The sequence below is a fragment of the Haematobia irritans genome, chromosome 2 (assembly GCF_050003625.1).
Source record: "Haematobia irritans isolate KBUSLIRL chromosome 2, ASM5000362v1, whole genome shotgun sequence".
Classification (NCBI taxonomy): domain Eukaryota; kingdom Metazoa; phylum Arthropoda; class Insecta; order Diptera; family Muscidae; genus Haematobia; species Haematobia irritans.
This window is the reverse complement of record NC_134398.1, coordinates 180,992,040-181,016,112: the sequence shown is the minus strand read 5'-3', so window position 1 is coordinate 181,016,112 and position 24,073 is coordinate 180,992,040. Positions and strand designations below refer to the sequence as shown.

General features: G+C 25.1%; 1 protein-coding gene across 4 annotated transcripts in view; it reads left to right on the top strand.

The window, feature by feature from the left end:
* LOC142226767 (CUGBP Elav-like family member 2) overlaps positions 1-24,073 on the top strand; it is a 551,331-nt gene that overhangs the window by 512,787 nt on the left and 14,471 nt on the right. For 2 of the 4 annotated variants that reach the window (XM_075296964.1, XM_075296963.1), the window contains exon 7: positions 11,975-12,496. The exons of the other annotated variants lie outside the window; for them this stretch is intronic. In XM_075296964.1, coding sequence (XP_075153079.1) covers positions 11,975-12,496 — 522 coding nt within the window. The remainder of the gene's footprint in view (positions 1-11,974; positions 12,497-24,073) is intronic. 4 annotated transcript variants of the gene reach the window in all.

The following is a 24,073-nucleotide window of genomic DNA, read 5'->3' as shown; positions in this document are numbered from 1 at the left end:
AAATTTTCTATAGAATAAAAATTTTCTCTAGAAATAAAATTTTGAGAAAATCTTCTATAGAAAAAAAAAATAAATTGACAAAATTTTCTATACATTTGGACAAAATTTACTATAGAAATTTTTTGAAAAGTTTCTATAGAAATAAAGTTTTGAGAAAAGTTTCTATAAGAATAAAGTTTTGAAAAAATTTGCTATAGAAATAAAATTGTGTCATTTTATTTAAATTTTGGTTGGTTATTTTCGGCTCGTGTTGCAACAGTGAGTACAACTCAAAAAATGGGATTTCCGATAAACTAGACAGATTTTCTAATTTTATGTACATGCCTTTGAAGTCGCCTATTTCTTATAAAAGGTTACACAGAGAAAGGGTATACCCTTAAGATTATATACCCTTAAGATTATATATTATACCCTGCGCCACATTGTGGAACAGGGTATTATAAGTTAGTGCATATTTTTTTATTGTAATTAAAACCAAAGTAAATTCTTTGGTTTTAATTAAATGTTTTTGTTTTTTTTTTTCGACATTTTTCACCATCAAACCAAATTTTTCTTATTCCAAGTATATCTCAAAAATTTTGTTAAATAATCGTGCTTATAAAATTCAGTGACTGAACAAATAAATTCAGTGTAAACTAAAACAAAATACATTTTTCGTACGATTCAGGAAATTGTAAGAATAAAGTAATACATGGTACAAATGGTCATAATTTTACGAAAAAAAAATATTTTACATAATGAAATTAATTAATCCAAATAATTTTTAATTAAACTGTCTATAATCACAGAAATGATAGTATAAACCATCAACGTCAATTAAAAAATAAATTGATTCAGATAAAAAATTAATTGATACTTAATTAAATTTTGTGATTGGTTTTGATAATTTTTTTTGAATCAATTGAGTTTCTAATTGATTTTTTTTTAATTTCTTCTATCTTGGCGCCAATTATGTTTTATTTGTTTTTAGTTCAATTTTTATGATAAAAATATATCAGGCCATTGCATTTTTAACAACGCATTGATACTTAATTAATATTTGTGATTGGTTTTGATAAAAAATTTTATTGAATCAATTGATTTTCTTTAATTTCTTCTGTCTTGACGCCAATGATTATTTTTTATTATAAAAATAATTTCGTTAGTTTAAAAATATACCAGGCCATTAGATTTTTAATAATGCAATGTGGAATTATAAATAAGTGGAGTATAATATAATGCAATTTTCGTACGAAGTAGGTAATTTTTCCTATAAAACACTTTCTTTTTTGTAAACTTTTGACATTTGTCCAATTTTGTGAGATTTCCCTGTGATTGAAATATTGTCAGCTTCTTTGGTTCCAAATCGATATCGAAATTCTTAAACGAAAGTCTACATTTTTAAAAAATTCTTCATTTTTGTGTAAATTATACCGAAAAAGAGTAAAATGATCCAAACTTGGGTATTCAATTTCATCTTTCGTTAAAATCTGATTATATTTATTTTTTTTACTTAATTTTTATTTATTAATTTTATTCCTACCAAGAAAAAAAAAAAGCAATGCCCCAAGATGCATAACATCCATTAAGTAGATATGCAAGTCTTTTTATATGCAGTTAAATTTCTCAGTCAAAATGCTAGCCTTTGAGAAGTTTTCTGAGGGCACTTAAAAAATTTTAGTGGAATCTTAAAGTGAACAATTTGCCCAGAGGTTGGCGTAGGGCTCTAATGTTGTAGAGCAACGAATTGTACATGCCTTCCATAACAAAAGTCTTTGTTTTCAAAAATATTTTAATGGGTTTCTTAAAATATACACTAAAAAATTAAATTAGGTCCATAGATTTTCAACTTTATTAAATATATTGATATTGATTCTAATACAGAATCGAATTTAACATCGTTTTGTTAATACTAAAAGACCGATTTACAAGTGTGTTGTTACACTTAAAAGAATTGAATTTTTTTTCCATGTAACTAAAACTAAAATTTGTTTTTCACATGTAATAATTGATAGTTTTTCTAATTTCCTGATTTCGACATAGAATTTTTCTAAGTGTATTTAAGATCCTGTAATATATTAATGCAGCGACCTTCTGCCATTTTTTCAAACAAACAAAATAGTTCTTTTGTTATGAACTGCATACCATTTTATGGGCGATGAAAAACTTAAGCAGATTTTTCTTTGGAGTAACAAACAGAAAACCGTGTTGGGCTGAAGACTGTAAAACGGGTAGGCGAAGCGAATACCTTTGTGTGTTCCAAGAATGCAAAAAGGAGCACCTTCTCATGGACCATGAATCTTTTAGTAACAAAGAGAAACTCAGCTTTTAGTAGAACACAAAAGTTTGAGCTCTCAAGAAATATGTTGGTGGGCCATAAAAACAAAAAAGGCGTTGAATGTAGTTTTTCTTTATTAAATTACAAGTTGAGGGTGTAGATAAAATAAATAAATAAAATAAATATTTTCTACAGAAAATTCCAAATATTTAAATCCATGGGCGAGGGTACATTCTTGTGGACACTATTTATAAAAGGTATCAGAAAAATGGCAGTAGCACACAAAAAAAAAAAATGTGCTATAATTGAAATTCCATTTTATGAGATTAGATAATTACCCAGCAAAAAAATTTAAAAGTTCTTCTAAAGGCACAACTTTAAAAGCACTTCCAAAAATGTCCTCCCAAAGATGTTCTTTTTTTAATTACAGATGAAGTTTTTTGAATTCAATTTTTTATAACTCGCTTTTTTATATTTTTAATGAGTAAGTTTAATTTTGTTTTTGTTTGAAATAGGTTAAAAACGGAGTAAAAATTAATGAAATGGTATAATTTATTAAAATGTTGTCGAAAAAAATTGCAATATCCATTTTAGAAAAATAGCATATTTTTGAAAATTTTTTAAATCAAACGTTTCTGACAAGCGTTAGAATGAAAAAAAAATAATCATAAAAAGTTATATAAATTATTTATTTAGCAAAATATAACAAATTTTCAAATTTCTCAAAAAAAATATAACAATAAAAATATTTTTTTTATCCCAATAAAAATAAAATAATATTAGCTGGATTTAATTATGGAAAAAAATATTGAAAAGCATTAAGGCAAAAACAAAATATAATCTGAGAAAAAAATTTATTTCTGGTTCAATCACGAAATTAATTGATCCAAATAGATTTTTCATTGAAATTGCTTTAATAAATTTCAAAATTAATTAGAAATATACTTGATCACATTAAATTTTTAATTGAAATCGATTTAATAAATTTTAAAATTAATTAGAAATACACTTGGTTAAAAATTTTATCCAATTAAATATTATTAAAATTGCTTTAATAAATTTCAAATTAATTAGAAATATAGTTCGTTAAAAAAATTTAATTGATTCCTTCACACACTTCAAATTATTTTTTTAATTGATTTATTTTTTTCTTTTAAATTAAGTGATTTAGATTGAAATGAGTTTTAATTAATTTTTTCATTGAAGCAATCAAGTTTTATTGTATTTATAATTAGTTTTCCTATTTCGATGAAATGTTTTTTTTTATTTTATAAGAATAATCATTATTTGAACCATTCTTATGTATTATGTATTTGAAAATATTATTATAGAAATAAAATTTTGACAAAATTTTCTATAGAACTAAATTGACAATATTATCTATAGAAATAAAATTTTGACAAAATTATTTATAAAAAAATATTGACAAAATTTTCTATAGGAATAAAATTTGACAAATTTTTCTTTAGAAATAAAAATTTTAAAAAATTATCTATAGAAATAAAATGTGTAAAATATTATTATAGAAATAAAATGTTGACAACATTTTCTATAGAAATAATATTAATGCAAAATTTTCTATAGAAATAAAATTTTGACAAATTTTTCGTTAGAAATAAAATTTTGAGAAAATTACTTTAGAAATGAAATTTTGAAAATATTATTTTAGAAATAAAATTTTGACAAAATTTTATATAGAAATACAATTTTGACAAAATTTTCTATAGAAATAAAATTTTGACAAAATTATTTATAAAAAAAAAATTGACAAAATTTTCTATAGAAATAAATTGTTGAGAAAAATTTCTTTAGGAATAAAATATTATTATAGAAATAAAATTTTGACAAAATATTCTATAGAAATAATATTAATGCAAAATTTTCTACAGAAATAAAATTTTGACAAATTTTTCGTTAGAAATAAAATTTTGAAAAAATTACTTTAGAAATGAAATTTTGAAAATATTATTTTAGAAATAAAATTTTGACAAAATTTTATATAGAAATACAATTTTGACAAAATTTTCTATAGAAATAAAATTTTGATAAAATTATTTATAAAAAAAATTGACAAAATTTTCTATAGAAATAAATTGTTGAGAAAAATTTCTATTAGAAATAAAATTTTTAAATAATTATCTATATAAATAAAATTTGTAAAATATTATTATAGAAATAAATTTTTGACAATATTATCTATAGAAATAAAATTTTGACAAAATTATTTATAAAAAAAAATGACAAAGTTTTCTATAGAAATAAATAGTTGAGAAAATTTTCTATAGGAATAAAATTTTGACAAATCTTTCTTTAGAAATAAAATTTTTAAAAATTATCTATAGAAATAAAATTTGTAAAATATTATTATAGAAATAAAATTTTGACAAAATATTCTATAGAAACAATATTAATGCAAAATTTTCTCTAGAAATTAAATTTTGACAAATTTTTCGTTAGAAATAAAATTTTGAAAAAATTACTTAAGAAATGAAATTTTGAAAATATTATTTTAGAAATAAAATTTTGACAAAATTTTATATAGAAATACAATTTTGAAAAAATTTTCTATTGAAATAAAATTTTGATAAAATTATTTATAAAAAAAATTGACAAAATTTTCTATAGAAATAAATTGTTGAGAAAAATTTCTATTAGAAATAAAATTTTTAAATAATTATCTATATAAATAAAATTTGTAAAATATTATTATAGAAATAAAATTTTGACAAAATATTCTATAGAAATAATATTAATGCCAAATTTTCTATACAAATAAAATTTTGACAAATTTATCGTTAGAAATAAAATTTTGAAAAACATACTTTAGAAATGAAATTTTGAAAATATTATTTTAGTAATAAAATTTTGACAAACTTTTATATAGAAATACAATTTTGACAAAATTTTCTATAGAAATAAAATTTTGATAAAATCATTTATAAAAAAAAATATTGACAAATTTTTCTATAAATTGTTAAGAAAATTTTCTATAGGAATAAAATTTTGATAAATTTTTCTTTAGAAATAAGATTTTAAAAAAATTATCTATAGAAATAAAATTTGTAAAATATTATTATAGAAATAAAATTTTGACAAATTTTCTAAAGAAATAATATTAATGCAAAATTTTCTATAGAAATAAAACTTTGACAAGTTTTTCGTTAGAAATAAAATTTTGAAAAAAAATGAAATTTTGAAAATATTATCTTTAGAAATAAAATTTTGACAAAATTTTCTATAGAAATAAAATTTGACCGATTATACTTTTAATTGAGATTTTCTTCGGATGTCACTAAAAATTTACGTTTTCTTACTTTTTAATTAGAAATATTTTCGTAATATTTGATTTTTTGTGATTGTCTTCATTTATACCAGATTTTTGGTCGGATACCAATTAGATTTGGGTGTACCTAACAGTTCTCCATATTCTCTTAAATTCTAAAATAGGGGCTCCTTGTTGCTTAAAAATCATAGGGGTAAACCTGTTTGTTCGAAGAATTAGCTATGAAACAGTTGCATACTTTTTGGAGTTATTGATAAATCAACAAGAATTAAGGTACACAATTGGTAAAACTATGTAAAACTATTAAATGGGGACGATGAAAACCAAAATAAAAATTTATTTTTTATTATTATTAAATAAATAATTTTATATTATTATATTATATTATTATTATAAAAAAATATTTATTAAAATCCAAACCATATAAAATAAATTAAATTAAAATGAAATGAAATAAATTGAAATGAAATGAAATAAAATAAATTAAAATAAAATAAAATAAAATAAAATAAAATAAAATAAAATAAAAAGAAAATATAATAAAATAAAATAAGAGAAAATAAAATAAATTAAACTTGAAACAAAATAAAATAAAATGAAAAAATCTTTGTTGTTAAAATCCAAACATTTGCAAATCAATTAAATTAAACACAATACGAATTGTAATGCCACAATAAAACATATCCCAGTACTTATTTCTATCTCTATTATGTATCAATCTATGTTGTAATTGTTGTCGGGGCCCTAATATATTAGTTTTTTTATGCTGCTGCTCTAGATGATCTGTCATTCGTTTAGTATTAGATATTAAATGTTAGCATGTGTCCAATTAAATCTAAACAACAATATATACAAAAAAGTCAATGTGAATGTGAGATTGAATGTTAAATATAAAACAATAGTATTTTATATATGTATTTACATCATATATAATATGTGCTGCACACATACATATATATCCTATATACATGTATACGTTGTCTATGTTTTCGTGAAAAAAAGAAACATCCCCCCCATTTCATTTGTAAACCCCAATAGACCAATATTGCCACATTATCCATTGGCAATAAAAAGTAGTGCAAAATTTCAATGCAAACTAATTCTCTATATCCCATTTATTTAACGCAACGCAAAAAAGAATCGGCCTTTCGTTGTGCAAAACTCATTGATAACATAGAATCTTTGTTTTTTTTTGGGGAAAGCTCCCCTATATTCAGATTTTTCTAATGCTCGGCTTTCAGCTCATCTATTAATAATATTCTTTGCTATGATTAATTTGTAATTTTGTTTTTGAATTTTTATTGTAATTTCTAACAACATTTTGCATATACAAAAATAAGTAGATTTTTTTTAAAGAAAATTGATTGTGTTTTAATCCTTTCTATTTTTTATTTATTTCTTGAATGTGAAAATAAAAATTCAAAAATTTTTTTTTATTAGTGTAATGATTACATTTTTTCTTGTTTTTGTATGTACATATATGTTGTTGTTGATTTATTTATTTATTTCATGTATGTATTATATAATAGCATTGCAATTGAATGTCTTGGTGTGGTAAGAAAAGCTCACAGGTTAAAAAAAAATAAATATATTACAAAAAAGAGTAAAAATATTTCGAAACATATACAAAAAAAAATAATAATAATTAATTTGGTTCAAGACCATAGCAAATTGACTCAAATATTTGGTTGTTATTGAGATCCTTTGGTCGCTAAATATTGGCTTTAATTTTAATATACATATTGACCTCAACTAGTAATTTAAGTAAATTTTTTCTACATTGGCATTTCATTTCCATATATAGGTCAATTATAAAATTGTAATACTCCTTTTGTTTTCTCAATTAAAACAAATCTTTGAAAACCTTTAAGCCTGAAAGGGTTAAGGGTTTTCCTCTTTAATCTAAAGATTTAATATCAGTCTTTAAATGAAGGAAAAATAAGGATACTTGCCCTTATTTCAAGCATACTCTTATACTACTATAACACAGGCAATTTCAAAGATTCATATTCTAAATTTAAAGAAAACTTTATTTTTAAATTTAAAGAAAACCTTATTTTTTATACAACAGTAAGTTCGGTCGGTGCCGAATCTTAAATACCCACCACCATGAATCAAATATTATAGTTTCATTTGGAATTTCAGCGGGGTTTGATGCCAGATATTCTCCTAAGCAGATCAGTTCGACCAGTATACTTCCGGAAGATAAATTTAAAGATTTCACCTATGAAAACTATATCCGATTCTGGAATTATAAGAACCATTTCTGTTTGAGTTTTAGATGAATCTTTAACATCTCTTGTAAGTGTGCAAGAAAATTATGAAATATCGCCTTGATTTGAAATCTAAAATCTGTAGATTTTTACCCCCATTATTTATATGATTACGAGAAGTAAAATCTGGAAATTTTACATTCAGTGTCAAGCAATTTTTATGATCGTGCGCCCTTACCAAATGGACCAATAAAATACCAGTATTTTTACAATTTCAAACAAATCCGATAAAAAATTACGGTTCCTAGAAAACCAAGGAGTTAAATCGGGAGATCTGTCTTATGAGGGCTATACTAAAACATAGACCGATACTCACCGTTTTCGGCACACCTCTTTATGGTCCTAAAATGTTTCTAGATTTGCAATTTCCGGCAAATTGAATAAAAGCTACGTATTCTATAAGACCAAGAAGTAAAATAAGGAGATCGGTCTGTATGGGGGTTATACCACAACATGGACCGATACTCAGCATTTTTGGCACACCTCTATATGGTCCCAAAATATCTCTAGGTTTCCAATTTCAGGCAAATTGCTTAAAAACTACTGTTTCTATAAGCCCAAGACCCCAAATCGGGAGGTCGGTTTATATGGGGACTATATCAAAACCTGGACCGATATAGCCCATCTTCGTACTTGAACTGCCTGCAAACAAAAGACGAGACAGACAGACAGTCAGACAGACAGACGGACATACATTTTCTATAGAAATAAAATTTTGACAAAATTTTCTAAGAAATAAATATTCTATAGAAAATTACTCCTCAACTAAGAGATACTTCTCACATTTTGACTAAATTTTCTATAGAAATAAAATGTTGACAACATTTACTATAGAAATAAAATTTTAACAAAATTTTCTATAGAAATAAAATTTTGACAAAATTTTCTATAAAAATAAAATTTTGACAACATTTTCTATAGAAATAAAATTTTACAAAATTTTCTATAGAAATAAAATGTTGACAAAATTTTCTATAGAAATAAAATTTTGAAAATATTGTAGAAACAATAGTTTGACAAAATCTTCTATAAAAATAAAATTTTGACAAAATTTTCTATAGAAATAAAATTTTGATAAAGTTATAAAAATAATATTTTCACAAAATTTTCCATAGAAATAAAATTTTGACAAAATTTTCTATAGAAATAAAATTTTGACAAAATTCTCTATAGAAATAAAACTATGACAAAATTTTCTATAGAAATAAAACTTTGAAAATATTGTAGAAACAAAAGTTTGACAAAATCTTGTATAGAAATAAAATTTTGATGAAATTGTCAATAGAAATAAAATGTTGACAAAATTTTCTATAGAAATAAAATTTTGACAAAGTTTTCTATAGAAATAAAATTATGACAACATTTTCTATAGAAATAATATTTTGACAAAATTTGCTATAGAAATAAAATTTTGACAAAATTTTCTATAGAAATAACATTTTGACAAAATTTTCAATAGAAATAAAATATTGACAAAATTTTCTATACAACTAAAATTTTGACAAAATTTACTATAGAAATAATATTTTAACAAAATTTTCTATAGAAACAAAAGTTTGACAAAATCTTCTATTAAAATAAAATTTTGACAAAATTTTCTATAGAAATAAAATTTTGACAAAATTTTCTATAGAAATAAAATTTTGACAACATTTTCTATAGAAAGAAAATTTTGGCAAAGTTTTCCAGAGAAATAAAATTTTGACAAAATTTTCTATAGAAATAAAATTTTGACAAAATTTTCTATAAAAATAAAATTTTGACAAAATTTTGACAAAAATATCTCTAGGTCTCCAATTTCAGGCAAATTAAAAACTAAAAACTACTGTTTCTATAAGCCCAAGACCCCAAATCGGAAGGTCGGTTTATATGAGAATTATATCAAAACCTGGACCGATATAGCCCATCTTCGAACTTGACCTACCTGCAAACAAAAGACGAGACAGACAGGCAGTCAGACAGACGGACACAAATTTTCTATAGAAATAAAATTTTGACAAAATTTTCTATAAAAATAAAATTTTGACAACATTTTCTATAGAAATAAAATTTTACAAAATTTTCTATAGAAATAATTTTGACAACATTTTCTATAGAAATAAAATTTTACAAAATTTTCTATAGAAATAAAATGTTGACAAAATTTTCTATAGAAATACAATTTTGAAAATATTGTAGAAACAATAGTTTGACAAAATCTTCTATACAAATAAACTTTGACAAAATTTTCTATAGAAATAAAATTTTGGCAACATTTTCTATAGAAATAAAATTATGACAAAATTTTCTATACAAATAAAATTATGACAAAATTTTCTATAGAACTAAAATGTTGACAACATTTACTGTAGAAACAAAATTTTAACAAAATTTTCTATAGAAATAAAATTTTAACAAAATTTTCTATAAAAATAAAATTTTGACAACATTTTCTATAGAAATAAAATTTTACAAAATTTTCTATAGAAATAAAATTTTGAAAATATTGTAGAAACAATAGTTTGACAAAATCTTCTATAAAAATAAAATTTTGACAAAATTTTCTATGGAAACAAAATTTTGAAAATATTGTAGAAACAATAGTTTGACAAAATCTTCTATAAAAATAAAATTTTGACAAAATGTTCTATGGAAACAAAATTTTGACAAAATTTTCTATAGAAATAAAATTTTGACAAAATTTTCTATAGAAATAAAATTATGACAACATTTTCTATACAAATAAAATTATGTCAAAATTTTCTATAGAACTAAAATGTTGACAGCATTTACTACAGAAATAAAATTTTAACAACATTTTCTATAGAAATAAAATTTTGACAAAATTTTCTATAAAAATAAAATTTTGACAACATTTTCGATAGAAATAAAATTTTACAAAATTTTCTATAGCAATAAAATTTTGACAAAATTTTCTATAGAAATAAAATTTTGACAAAATTTTCTATAGAAATAAAATTTTGATAAAGTTTTCTATAGACATAAAATGTTGATAAAGTTTTCTATAGAAATAAAATTTTGAAATATAGAAATAAAATTTTGACAAAGTTTTCTATAGAAATAAAATTATGACAAAATTTTCTATAGAAATAAAATTTTGACAAAGTTTTCCATAAAAATAAAATTTTGACAAATTTTCTATAGAAATAAAATTTTGACAAAATTTTCTATAGAAATAAAATTTTGACAAAATTTCCTATAAAAATAAAATTTTCTATAAAAATAAAATTTTGACAAAATTTTCTATAGTAATAAAATTTTGACAAAATTCTCTATAGAAATAAAATTATGACAAAATTGTCTATAGAAATAAAATTTTGAAAATATTGTAGAAACAAAAGTTTGACAAAATTTTCTATGTAATAAAATTTTGATAAAGTTTTCTATAGAAATAAAATTATGACAACATTTGCTATAGAAATAAAATTGATAATTTTTAAACAAAAAAAGTATACAATTAAAAAATTAATTGATTCAATGAATTTAAAATTTTTTTAATTGAATTAGTTATGTTTGTTATCATTTCCTTGAATGAAGTATTTTCAATTAAAAATTAATTGAATCAATTAACTTTGTGATGGAAGACTACAAATATTTTTTTTTTGTACTTATGACAGTCCATTTTTGGCATAGTCCCCTTAGAAATCGTAGAATCTTTTTAGAATTTGATATTCATCATCATAAGCACCTGTGCTCGCTCAATGTGCTTGATATGGACCCTTTCTGAAGTAGTTTTTTTATCTAAAATTTTTAACTAAACCCTAACTATTATTGCAAAACTTTTTGAAGTGTTTCTCTAACTTTCAAACAATCATGTGAGCTTTTCTTCTACAACCAATTAGAAACCAAAATCCACTGCTGAGATAAAACTATTTTTATATATAAAATGTATTTCTTAATTTCTCTTAATTTAATTTGTTTTTCGTAAATGTAAATAATCCAATTGGGTGTGTGTTTTCTTCTATGTTTTTTTATATTCGTTCAATACATTTTTTGGTATGTCTATGATTGACTTGATTGTGTGGTCATGTGTAAAATCAATTACAAAAAAAAAACAAATTTACCTATAAACCATCAAACACAAATCCTTAAAAACCATAAACAAAACAAAAAAAAAAAAAAAAAACAAACCCTTCATAAAAAAACTGGATAACAAATCAGGACTAAATTTCCCACCGGATCATAGTACCACAGCTGCTGCCACAATATCGGCCAATAATGCTGCCGCCGCCGCAGCAGCTAACGCAGCAGCAGCAGCCGCCGCAGCCACCAACACAAATGGTTCTGGCAATGGATTACTGGCCACCTCAATATCCATGCAAAATTTGGTTACCTTAGCCTCAATGAATCAAGTTGGCACAGGGGCTCAGCAGTATACATCACCCTATGGTTCACAGACTGGAGGACATTATGCGGTGCCGACTAGCAAAGCCCTTACATCGGTTAGTACCATACCACAAGGTCATGGTATGGCAGGCCAATACAGTACAAGTGCCACCCCCCCTCAACATCATCTGGTACATCATCCACAACAGCCACAAGTGCAACAGCAACATCAACAGACATCCCAGCAACTACTACACCATCATCCATATCATGCAACGATGGCAGTTGCTACAGGACCAACAGCCCTGCCATCCTATGCTGCTCATTTGGCTTCGGGTACTGCTGGCACCACATTGTGTAAGTATTGCAAATTAATCCTTTTTATCTATTTTTATACAAAAACAAAAACATCCTTTTTTTCTGTTCTTTCGTATTTTCTCTATTGATTACCATTAACTAAATGTTTGTGTAGTTTGATCCTTATAACAATTCTACTAAATACGAGTATATATGTGTATGCGTGTGTGTGTGTGTGAGACAAAGAGAGAGAGCGCGCTCCTTATCTATGTGTTTTGTATTGAGCTTGGATTTAGAGCGTTAATGTAATTAGTTTTTATTATATTATTATACAGCACCCTTGCATGTATTCTTTGCTGGCATTTGTATGTTTAATCAATTTAATTAAGTACACACATCTTCTTCATACTGATTACCCTTCGTTTTGACTCTCTTCCGCTCCCCCTTTTTCATATATGTCCTGTTTAACCTTTTCGTTTAATGAGAATGAGAATAACATTGAAGATGTAATAGCAACTAATAGCAAGAGATGAACTATTTCAGAGGTTTCTTTTTAAATGTAAAAACGAAAATGCATATTATGATGATAATGGACAAGGATATACTATTAGCTGCAGTTTTGAGAAAAATAAATTCTATGGCTTTGCTGATGAAATTTGAAACTTGAGAAATCATAAATATTTGCTATTTTGAATTTTTGTTGAAACCACAAAATATATTAAATATACTTGCCATAATATACATTGCAAAGTAATTTTAGTATGAATATTGTTGAGGATATTAAATATGGCAATGTTATCAATTACAATTGACTACACTCAAAACAAAAGTGAATCCCGTAGGATTCACTTCTATAGAAACAAAATTTTAACAACATTTTCTATAGAAATAACATTTTGACAAAATTTTCTATAGATATAAAAAATTTTGACAAAATTTTCTATAGATATAAAAAATTTTGACAAAATTTTCTATAGATATAAAATTTTGATAAAATAAAATTTTAACGAAATTTTCTATACAAATATAATTTTGACAAAAATGTTCTATTGATATAAAATTTTGATAAAATCTTCTATAGAAATAACATTTTTACAAAATTTTTTATCGAAATAAAATCTTGATAACATTTTCTATAGAAATAACATTTTTAGAAATTTTTTTATAGAAAGAAAATTTTGACAAAATTTTGTATAGAAAAAAATTTTGTATAGAAATAAAAGTTTTACGAAATTCTTTATAGAAATAAAATCTTGAAAAAATTCTCTATAGAAACAAAATTTGTAAAAATGTTCTATAGAAATAAAATTAGACGAAATTTTCTATAGAAAAACAAAATTTTCTATAGATATATTTAATTTTGACAAAATTTTCTATAGAAATAAAATTTTAAAAATTTTCACAAACTAAAATTCAAAAAAAAAAATTTATAAAATTTTCTATAGAAAAATGTTCTATATATCAAAAAGTTTGATAAAATTTTCTATAGAAAAAAAATTTTGATAAAATTTTCTATAGAAACAAAAGTTTGATAAAATTTTCCATAGAAATAAAAGTTTGATAAAATTTTCTATAGAAATAAAAATTTGACAAAATTGTCTAGAGAAATAAAATTTTGACAAAATTTTCTATAGATAAAAAAAATTTTGACAAAATTTTCTAAAGATATAAAATTTTGATAAAATTTTCTACAGAAATAAAAGATTGATCAAATTTTCTATAGAAACATAATTTTAACTAAATTTTCTGTGGAAATAAAATTTTGACAAAATTTTCTATATAAATAAAGTTTTTAAACATTTTATATAGAAATAAAATTTGAAGAAATTTTCTATAGAAATAAAATTTTGACAACGTTTTCTATAGAAATAAAATTTTGACAACATTTTCTACAGATATAAAATTTTGACAAAATTTCCTATAGATGTAAAATTAAAAAAAAAAAATGACAAAATTTTCTATAGAAATAAAATTTTTAGAAAATTTTTTATAGAAGTAAATTTTTGACAACATTTTCTATAGAAAAACAATTGTGACAAAATTTTCTATAGAAATAAAAGTTTTACGAAATTCTTTATAGAAATAAAATCTTGACAAAATTCTCTATAGAAACAAAATTTGAAAAAATGTTCTATAGAAATAAAATTTGAAGAAATTTTCTATAGATATAGGTTAGGTTTGGTTAGGTGGCAGCCCGATGTATCAGGTTCACTTAGTCTATTCAGTCCATTGTGATACCACATTGGTGAACTTCCCTCTTATCACTGAGTGCTGCCCGATTCCATGTTAAGCTCAATGACAAGGGACCTCCTTTTTATAGCCGAGTCCGAACGGCGTTCCACATTGCAGTGAAATCACTTAGAGAAGCTTTGAAACCCTCAGAAATGTCACCAGCGTTACTGGTAGGTATAAAATTTTGATAAAATTTTCTATAGATATTAAATTTTTACAAAATTTTCTATAGATATTAAATTTTTACAAAATTTTCTATAGAAATAAAATTTAAAAAATTTTGACGAAATAAAATTTATTGATAAAATTTTCTATAGAAATAAAATTTTGATAAAATTTTCTATAGAAACAAAAGTTTGATAAAATTTTCTATCGAAATACAAGTTTGATAAAATTTTCTATAGAAATATAATTTTGACAAAATTTTCCATAGAAATAAAATTTTGACAACATTTTCTATAGAAATAAAATTTTGACAAAATTTTCTATAGATATAAAAAATGTTGATTAAATTTTCGATAGAATAAAATTTTGACAAAATTTTCTATATATATACAATTAAAAAAAATATATGGAAATAAAATTTTCTATAGAAATAAACTTTGCCAAATTTTCTATAGAAATAAAATTTTGATAACATTTTCTATACAAGTAAAATTTTCATAAAATTTTCTATAGAAAGATAATCTATTTACTTTTAACTAAATTTTCTGTACAAATAAAATTTTGAGAAAATTCTATATAGAAATAAAATTTGAAGAAATTTTTTATAGAAATAAAACTTTGAAAACATTTTCTATAGAAATAAAATGTTGACAAAATTTTCTATAGAAATAAAATTTTGACAAAATTTTCTATAGAAATAAAATTTTGACAAAATTTTCAATAGGAATAAAATTTTGACAAATTTTTCTATAGAAATAACATTTTAATACAATTTTCTATAGAAATAACACAGAACTAAAAGTTTGATAAAATTTTCTATAGAAATAATAGTTTGTTAAAATTTTCTATAGAAATAAAATTTTGACAACATTTTCTATAGATATAAAATTAAAAAAAATAAAATTTTGATAAAATCTTCTGTAGAAATAAAATTTTTACGAAATTCTTTATAGAAATAAAATCATGATAAAATTTTCTATAGAAATAAAATTTTTAGAAAATTTTTTTATAGAAATAAAATTTTGACAAAATTTTCAATAGAAATAAAAGTTTGATAAAATTTTCTATAGAAAAACAATTGTGACAAAATATTCTATAGAAATAAAAGTTTTTCGAAATTCTTTATAGAAATAAAATCTTGACAAAATTCTCTATAGAAACAAAATTTGTAAAAATGTTCTATAGAAATAAAATTTGAAGAAATTTTCTACAGATATTGGTTAGGTTTGGCTAGATGACAGCCCGTTGTATCAGGCTCACTTAGTCTATTCAGTCCATTGTGATACCACGTTGGTGTACTTCTCTCTTATCACTGAGTGCTGCCCGATTCCATGTTAAACTCAATGACAAGGGACCTCCTTTTTATAGCCGAGTCCGAACGGCGTTCCACATTGAAGTGACACCACTTAGAGAAGCTTTGAAACCTTCAGAAATGTCACCAGCATTACTGGTAGGTATAAAATTTTGATAAAATTTTCTATAGATATTAAATTTTGACAAAATTTCCTATAGATATTCAATTTTTACAAAATTTTCTATAGAAATAAAATTTAAAAAATTTTGACAAAATAAAATTTATTGATAAGATTTCTATAGAAACAAAAGTTTGATAAAATTTTCTATAGAAATAAAAGTTTGATAAAATTTTCTATAGAAATATAATTTTGAAAAAATATTCTATAGAAATAAAATTTTGACAACATATTCTATAGAAATAAAATATAGACAAAATTTTCTATAGATATAAAAAATGTTGATTAAATTTTTTATATTTTCTATAGAAATAAAATTTTGATAAAAGTTTCTATAGAAATAAAAGTTTGATAACATTGTTTATAGAAACATAATTTTGACAAAATTTTCTATAGAAATAAAATCTGGATAAAATTCTCTATAGAAATAAAAATTTGACAAAATTCTCTATATAAACAAAATTTGTAAAAATGCTCTATAGAAATGAAATTTGAAGAAATTTTCTATAGAAATAAAATTTTGACAAAATTTTCTATAGATATTAAATTTTGACAAAATTTTTTATAGAAATAAAATTGAAAAATTTTGATACAATTTTCTATAGAAATAAAAGTTTGATAAAATTTTCTATAGAAATAAAATTTTGATAAAATTTTCTATAGAAACAGAAGTTTGATAAAATTTTCTATAGAAATAAAAGTTTGATAAATTTTTCTATAGAAATAAAATTTTGACAAAATTTTCTATAGAATTAAAATCTTGACAAAATTTTCTATGTATATAAAAAATTTTGACAACATTTTCTAGAGAAATAAAATTTTGACAAAATTTTCTATAGAAATAAAATTTTGATACAATTTTCTATAGAAATAAAATTTTGATAAAAGTTTCTATAGAAATAAAAGTTTGATAACATTTTTTATAGAAACATAATTTTGACAAAATTTTCTATAGAAATAAAATCTGGACAAAATTCTCTATAGAAATAAAAATTTGACAAAATCTTCAATAAACATAAAATTTTGATAAAATCTTCTATAGAAATAAAATTTTGACAAAATGTTCTATAGAAATAAAATTTTGACAACATTTTCTATACAAATAAAATTTTGCAAAATAAAATTTTTTGTTTGGTAGTTTTTTCGTATCTCCTAATTTTTGTAGATTATTTTTGGCTAGTGTGCCACTTAGAAATTTGGTACGTGGTGTTAAAATATGATCCATGCAAAAATTGGTCCATATCGGTCCGTAATTATATGTAGCCCCCATATAAACCGATCCCCAGATTTTGCTTGCGGATCCTTTTGGAGGAGCAAATTTCATCTGATCTGGTAGAAATTTGGTAAGTGTTGTTAGTATGTGGCCACTACCAATCATGACCGATATGGACGGTCCATAATTATATATAGCCCCCATATCAACCAGATTTGGCTTTTGAATGCTCTAGGAGGAGCAAATTTCATGAGATTCGATTGAAATTTTGTACGTTGTGTTAGTATGTGGTCTCTAAGAACCATGGAAAAAGTGATCCATATTAATCGATCCCAAATTTGAACTCCGGAGCCTTTTGGAGGAGCACATTTCATCCCATTCGATTGAAATTTGGTACGTTGAGGAAGTATATGGCCTCTAACATCCTTGCCAAAATTGGTTCATATCGATATATACTATACTTCAAGATTCTCTGGAAGGTACATAAGGTTAGGCTTGGCCGACCTTTGGGTCGAATTTATTTGGTTCCTAATTATTTTTTATTTACGTTATTTAAATGAACCAGAAAATGGTTTCCAATTATACATAAGTAAATCGAAATAATTTTAATTTTCAAAGATCGTGCAAGTAGGAGGTGCCCTCCCTCAGCAGGCATCGAAAAATCACATATCCTACGTTCTCATACAAATTCCAAGTAAATCAAAGAAGTTTAGATTATGTAAAATTCTAAAGGGGAGTTTTCTTTCCCCGATCAAATAGCGAAAAATAAAGTAGAGATTTTTGGTCTAGAACACCCTCAACTTCCCCGAAAATTTAAAATAAAATCAGTGAACTTTTCTTTATGTTTCAAAATGTCTGTCAAATATCGCAAAAAATAAGGAGATTATTTTTTAGAGACCACCCTCAATCTTCCCGGAAATTTCAAGAAAGTCGGGAAATTTTTCTACAAATTTAAAAATTGGTCAAAGGGGGTAGCCATAAAATATCAAATAATCGGGTACCCTATATTAATTTCATAATCTCCTCCAACGAAAACAAGTTAACAGATTATTTTTTAGAAACCACTCTCAATATTCCCGGAAATTTCAAGAAAATCTAGGAAATTTTCTTCAAGTTTAAAAATGTCGTCAAAGGAGGAAGTCTCCGTATTTCGAAATATTAAAAAATCAGGTATCCTATATTAATTTCATAACCTCCTCAAACGTAAAATCTGTAAATTTCAAGTTAATCGGAGAAGTTTAGTTTTATTCACTACATTTAAAGTCGGGAACAGGAGGTCCACCTCACCAACCAAATATCGAAAAGTAAAGTAAAACCTTTCCTAAAAATTTCAAGCAAATCGGAGAATTTTGATCCAATTTTCAAAAAGTCGGACAAGGGGCAAATCCACCTCCACGACCAGATATCAAAATATCAGGCAAATCGCAGAACTTTGATCCAATTTTCAAAAAGTCGGCTAAGGAGAGGTTCGCTAACAGATATAAAAAATTAGATGCCCTCTATTAATTTCACAGCCTCTCCCCATGTCTTCTGTAAATTACAATTACAGTTTATTTTTTTCGCTGTACTTCAAAAAAAGTTGGGCAATTATGATGTCCCCTTCCCCAACCAAATATTGAAAAGTAAAGTAGTGGATTTTTGTCTAGACACGATGAGGGTAATAATTTATAGGAAAACCTTTTTGTCCTAGGAGCACCCGTGGTACAATGGTTAGCTTGCCCGCCTTTCATAAAAAGGATCATGTCTTAGTTATATTTTGCAATACTTAATCTGTGGTCTATCGATCTAGGGAGAAGGACAGTTGGCATGCTTGGCTTCGACGTTATGAAAGGCATTTTGGACTTGGGATCTCCGCATGATCCTAGTAGGAGTAAGATCTTTTGATCATATCAATTGAAATATACTCGGGACAAAAAATACAGGAGGTTGGTCTTCGAACTTGAGATTGGTCATAAACTTTTTTGAGGATTTTAAATTTTTATGCATTAAAAATTTTGATGGCATAGCTGTAAAAGTGTATTTCAAAAGCCAATTCATTGTCGATTATAAAAGAAGAAAATATTCTGGCATTGTTTACTTTTATCGAAGACTTATTTTGTATGAATAGATTAATTATTAGAAAAGTTATAGCTATTTTGGTGAAATAATCCAATAATCATTATCAATTATACGCACAGGTGTCCAATAAAACTTAAGCCCTTGTAACTAAGGATTTACTTATGAATTTTAAAAAACAAATGAATGCAACCTGTAACTAAATTTATTAAGCAACTGTAGCAGTGGTAAATTTTCATAATATGTAAAATAAAACTAAGAAAATCGAACATTATGTATGAAGGAACATGGAAGTAAAATTTTATATTTTAGTTCAAGTTTAAAATTTAATAATTCAATAAAAAGCATTTTCATGTAAAATATCTTCGCAAACATTATAAATTTCGTTTTTCACAAGAACTCAGATACTCAGACAAGGAACGAAAACAAATACATATATGTTCATAAAAACTTTAGCATAGTAGTTACTTCCTTTTTTATTCATAGCAATTTCTCTTCCTATTCAATGTCGCTGTGATATCAATAATCCTTGAGCAAAATAAAAGGATATAAACAAGACCATATTGACTGTTATTCATTTGCCGGAATTTGTAGACGATTTTATCCATTTTTCCATTCACCACCCCAAAAACCCCTCATTTTGTCCATTTGTTGGTCGCTTATCACCGGATTCGTTAGCTGTCGTTGACGCTGTGGTTGTTATTGGTAGTTAACAAAAAATATGAAATCTGGTCTGAAAACATGGCCAAATAACTTCATTGTTTCGTTAAAGCCATTTTGCTACAGTATTTTTGTTTTTTTTTTTCGAACACACCAAGAACGTATGTGCAACACATTTGAATTCGTTTGAATTTTAACGGTCTTGTTATTTTTTATTTGCTATTTGTCCACATCCCCAACCCACTACACCCAATTCAATATTTTCATTTATTACATTCCATTCAGTGGACAAGTTTTTTTGTTTGGAAAAAATCCTTTGCTGCTATGGCTGGCTTGCTGTTGTTTTTTATACCCACCACCATAGAATGGTGACGGGGGTATAATAAGTTTGTCATTCCGTTTGTAACGCATCGAAATATCGATTTCCGACTATATAAAGTATATATATTCTTGATCAGGGAGAAATTCTAAGACGATATAACGATGTCCGTCTGTCCGTCTGTCTGTCTGTCTGTCTGTCTGTCTGTTGTAATCACGCTACAGTCTTCAATAATGAAGCAATCGCGCTGAAATTTTGCACAAACTCGTCTTTTGTCTGCAGGCAGGTCAAGTTCGAAGATGGGCTATATCGGTCCAGGTTTTGATATAGTCCCCATATAAACCGACCTCCCGATTTGGGGTCTTGGGCTTATAGAAATCGTAGTTTTTATCCAATTTGCCTGAAATTAGAAATGTAGAGGTATTTTATGACCATAAAGGGGTATGCCAAAAATGGTGAGTATCGGTCCATGTTTTGGTATAGCCCCCATATAGACCGATCTCCCGATTTTACTTCTTGGGCTTATAGAAACCGCAGTTTTTATTCAATTTACCTGAAATTGGAAATCTAGAGGTATTGTAAGACCATAAATACGTGTGCCAAAAATTGTGAGTATCGGACAATATTTTGGTATAGCCCCCATATAGACCGATCTCCCGATTTTACTTCTTGGGCTTATAGAAACCGCAGTTTTTATTCAATTTACCTGAAATTGGAAATCTAGAAGTATTGTAGGACCACAAATACGTATGCCAAAAATTGTGAGTATCGGTCCATGTTTTGGTATGGTCCCCATATAAAAGGACCTCCCGATTTGGGGTCTTGGGCTTATAGAAACCGTAGTTTTTATCCAATTTGTCTGAAATTGGAAATCTAGTGGTATTTTAGGATCATAAAGAGGTGTGCCGAAAATGGTAAGTATCGGTCCATATTTGGTATAGCCCCCATATAGACCGATTTCCCGATTTTAATTCTTGGGCTTCTAGAAACCGCAGTTTTTATTCAATTTACCTGAAATTGGAAATCTAGAGGTATTGTAGGACCACAAATACGTGTGCCAAAAATTGTGAGTATCGGTCCATGTTTTGGTGTGGTCCCCATATAAAACGACCTCCCGATTTGGGGTCTTGGGCTTATAGAATCCGTAGTTTAAACATAATTTGTCTGAAATTGGAAATTTATAGGTATTTGAGGACCATAAAGGGGTGTGCCAAAAATGGTGAGTATCGGTCCATGTTTTGGTATAGCCCCCATATAGACCGATATCCCGATTTTACTTCTTGGGTTTCTAGAATCCGTAGTTTTTATGCGATTTGCCTGAAATTGTAAATATTATTTTAGGCTCCCAAAAACGTGTATCGGATTAAGTTTTTATCGGTCCTTTTAGTAATGCCTCCATATAGACCGACTTCATTTCTTGAGGGTATAGAAGGCGCACTGACCATGAAAATTGCTTGAAACTCAATGTAAAATTTTCAGATTTCAGATACTTCTCGGGTGAAAATCTACAGATTTAAGATTTCAAATCAAGACGTTATTTTATAATTTTCTTGCACACTTACAAGAGATGTTAATGATTCCTCTAAAACTCAAACAAAAATGGTTCTTATAAATGCAGAATCTGATATAGTCCTCATAGGTGAAATCTTTAAATTTATCTTCGGGAAGTGTCCTCAAGTCCTCAATCCCTCCTGAAATTTCAAAGGAAACCCTAATATTTGGTTCATGGTGGTGGGTATTTAAGATTCGGCCCGGCCGAACTTAGTGCTGTATATACTTGTTTTTTTTATTATTTTTTTCATAGGACATTGAATGCAGGGAAAACAATTTTGTGTCATTGAAAAAATATATGCGCTTCTTTCTTTTGATATTTTGCACGAAAAACTGCACATCACAGTTTTCTCATGGTCCATTGTATAGCCAGAAATGGTATTCTTTTGTTTCGCTTTGAAGTTTATTAAATTATTTGAGAAACTCTGGAATGTTGTGAAGATATTTAATTTCCTTTCATGAAATTTGATGAAATGTTGAGCAAAAATATTATTTTGTTATTGACAATAAAGAAGAACGAAATGAATGTAGGGAGGCATAGGAACAATGCTCAATATGAAAAACAGCACGATATTTAAAGGGGGAATTGAAGACAGTACCATTAGAAAAATTTTCGTTGACTCTTCATTTTTTTTAAATATCATTAAAAAACGTTGAATATTTCTTTTTTTTCGACAAAAAGTTTCTAATGAGTTTATAAGAAATTGAAGCCTGGTATATTACCTTCACGTGTATTGATATTTTATTGCAATATGTTGATTCTTATAGAAATTATGGCAGATTTTCTAAAGTAACCCAAGAAATAATAATAATCATACGACACATTGTCCAGTAGAACAAAATCTTTTATAACTCGAAAACTAAGCAAACTATCAAAATCTAACTAAACACAAATACAAGGGCCAATGATGGGGAATGTAAATCATCCTTAAAAATATATATAGAGGACTTTGTTTAACCCTCTTCTACCTTTATACACTAATATGATTATGGATCCCCTTTTTAAATATTCCAATAAATTTCGCTGTTTACATTAAAGACTCATAACACTTTATTCGTGCATGCCTTCGCGTAACCTCTCACCCGGATAAACTATTTTTTTATATATTTGTATTGTGTTTCACCTTTATGTGCAAGGACCTCAATTAAAATCAACAATAAAGGAGCTTCAAACAAAAACAAGTCTTCACACAATAGCAATTCCAAGCAAAAAAAAAATTTTGTTATTTGTTTTATTCGTAATACTGGAGACCTGTGTTGATGATACTGAACGTCAATTTGAAATCCTTTTGTTTAAAAACATTTTCTCATTTCTTTCCATTCCATTATTCAGTTTTTGTTTTTTTATAGCATACAATTTTTTTAATTTTCAAAATAACACTACCTGTAGGGAGTTTAACAAAAAACCAAAACGATTTTATGTTTAAACTTGAACTATGCCTTCAAAGACTAAGGGATCATTGGGGGAAAATAATGAAGATTGAAAGTTCGTTAAATAAATTCATCGACATTTTTTATGGAAATTTTCGAACACATTGAATTTTTATAAAAAAAATTTAATGTAAATCAAATTTTTAGAAAATTCCTATATTTATTGAATTACGAATATTCTTCGATTTTTTTATTGTTATTATTATTTTTTGGAAATTTGCAATTAAACAATTTTTATAGAAAATTTCTATGTATGTTCTTCGAATTTTTGTAGAATTTTTTTTACACATGTGTATCAATTTTTTAGAAAATTTTTACTATAAAATTTGTATATTCTATATTTCTTTATATACATTTTTATAGAAAATTAAAATTTTCAAATTTTTAGAAGAAATTTCGAAAAATTTTAACGTCCCAGCGAAAACAAATGGAGGTCTTTTACAGGCACTACTTTAAAAGCACTTCCAAAAGTGCCCTCCCAAGGATGTTCTTTATTTTAGCTACACAGGAAGTTCTTTTGATTCAATTTTTTTAAAACT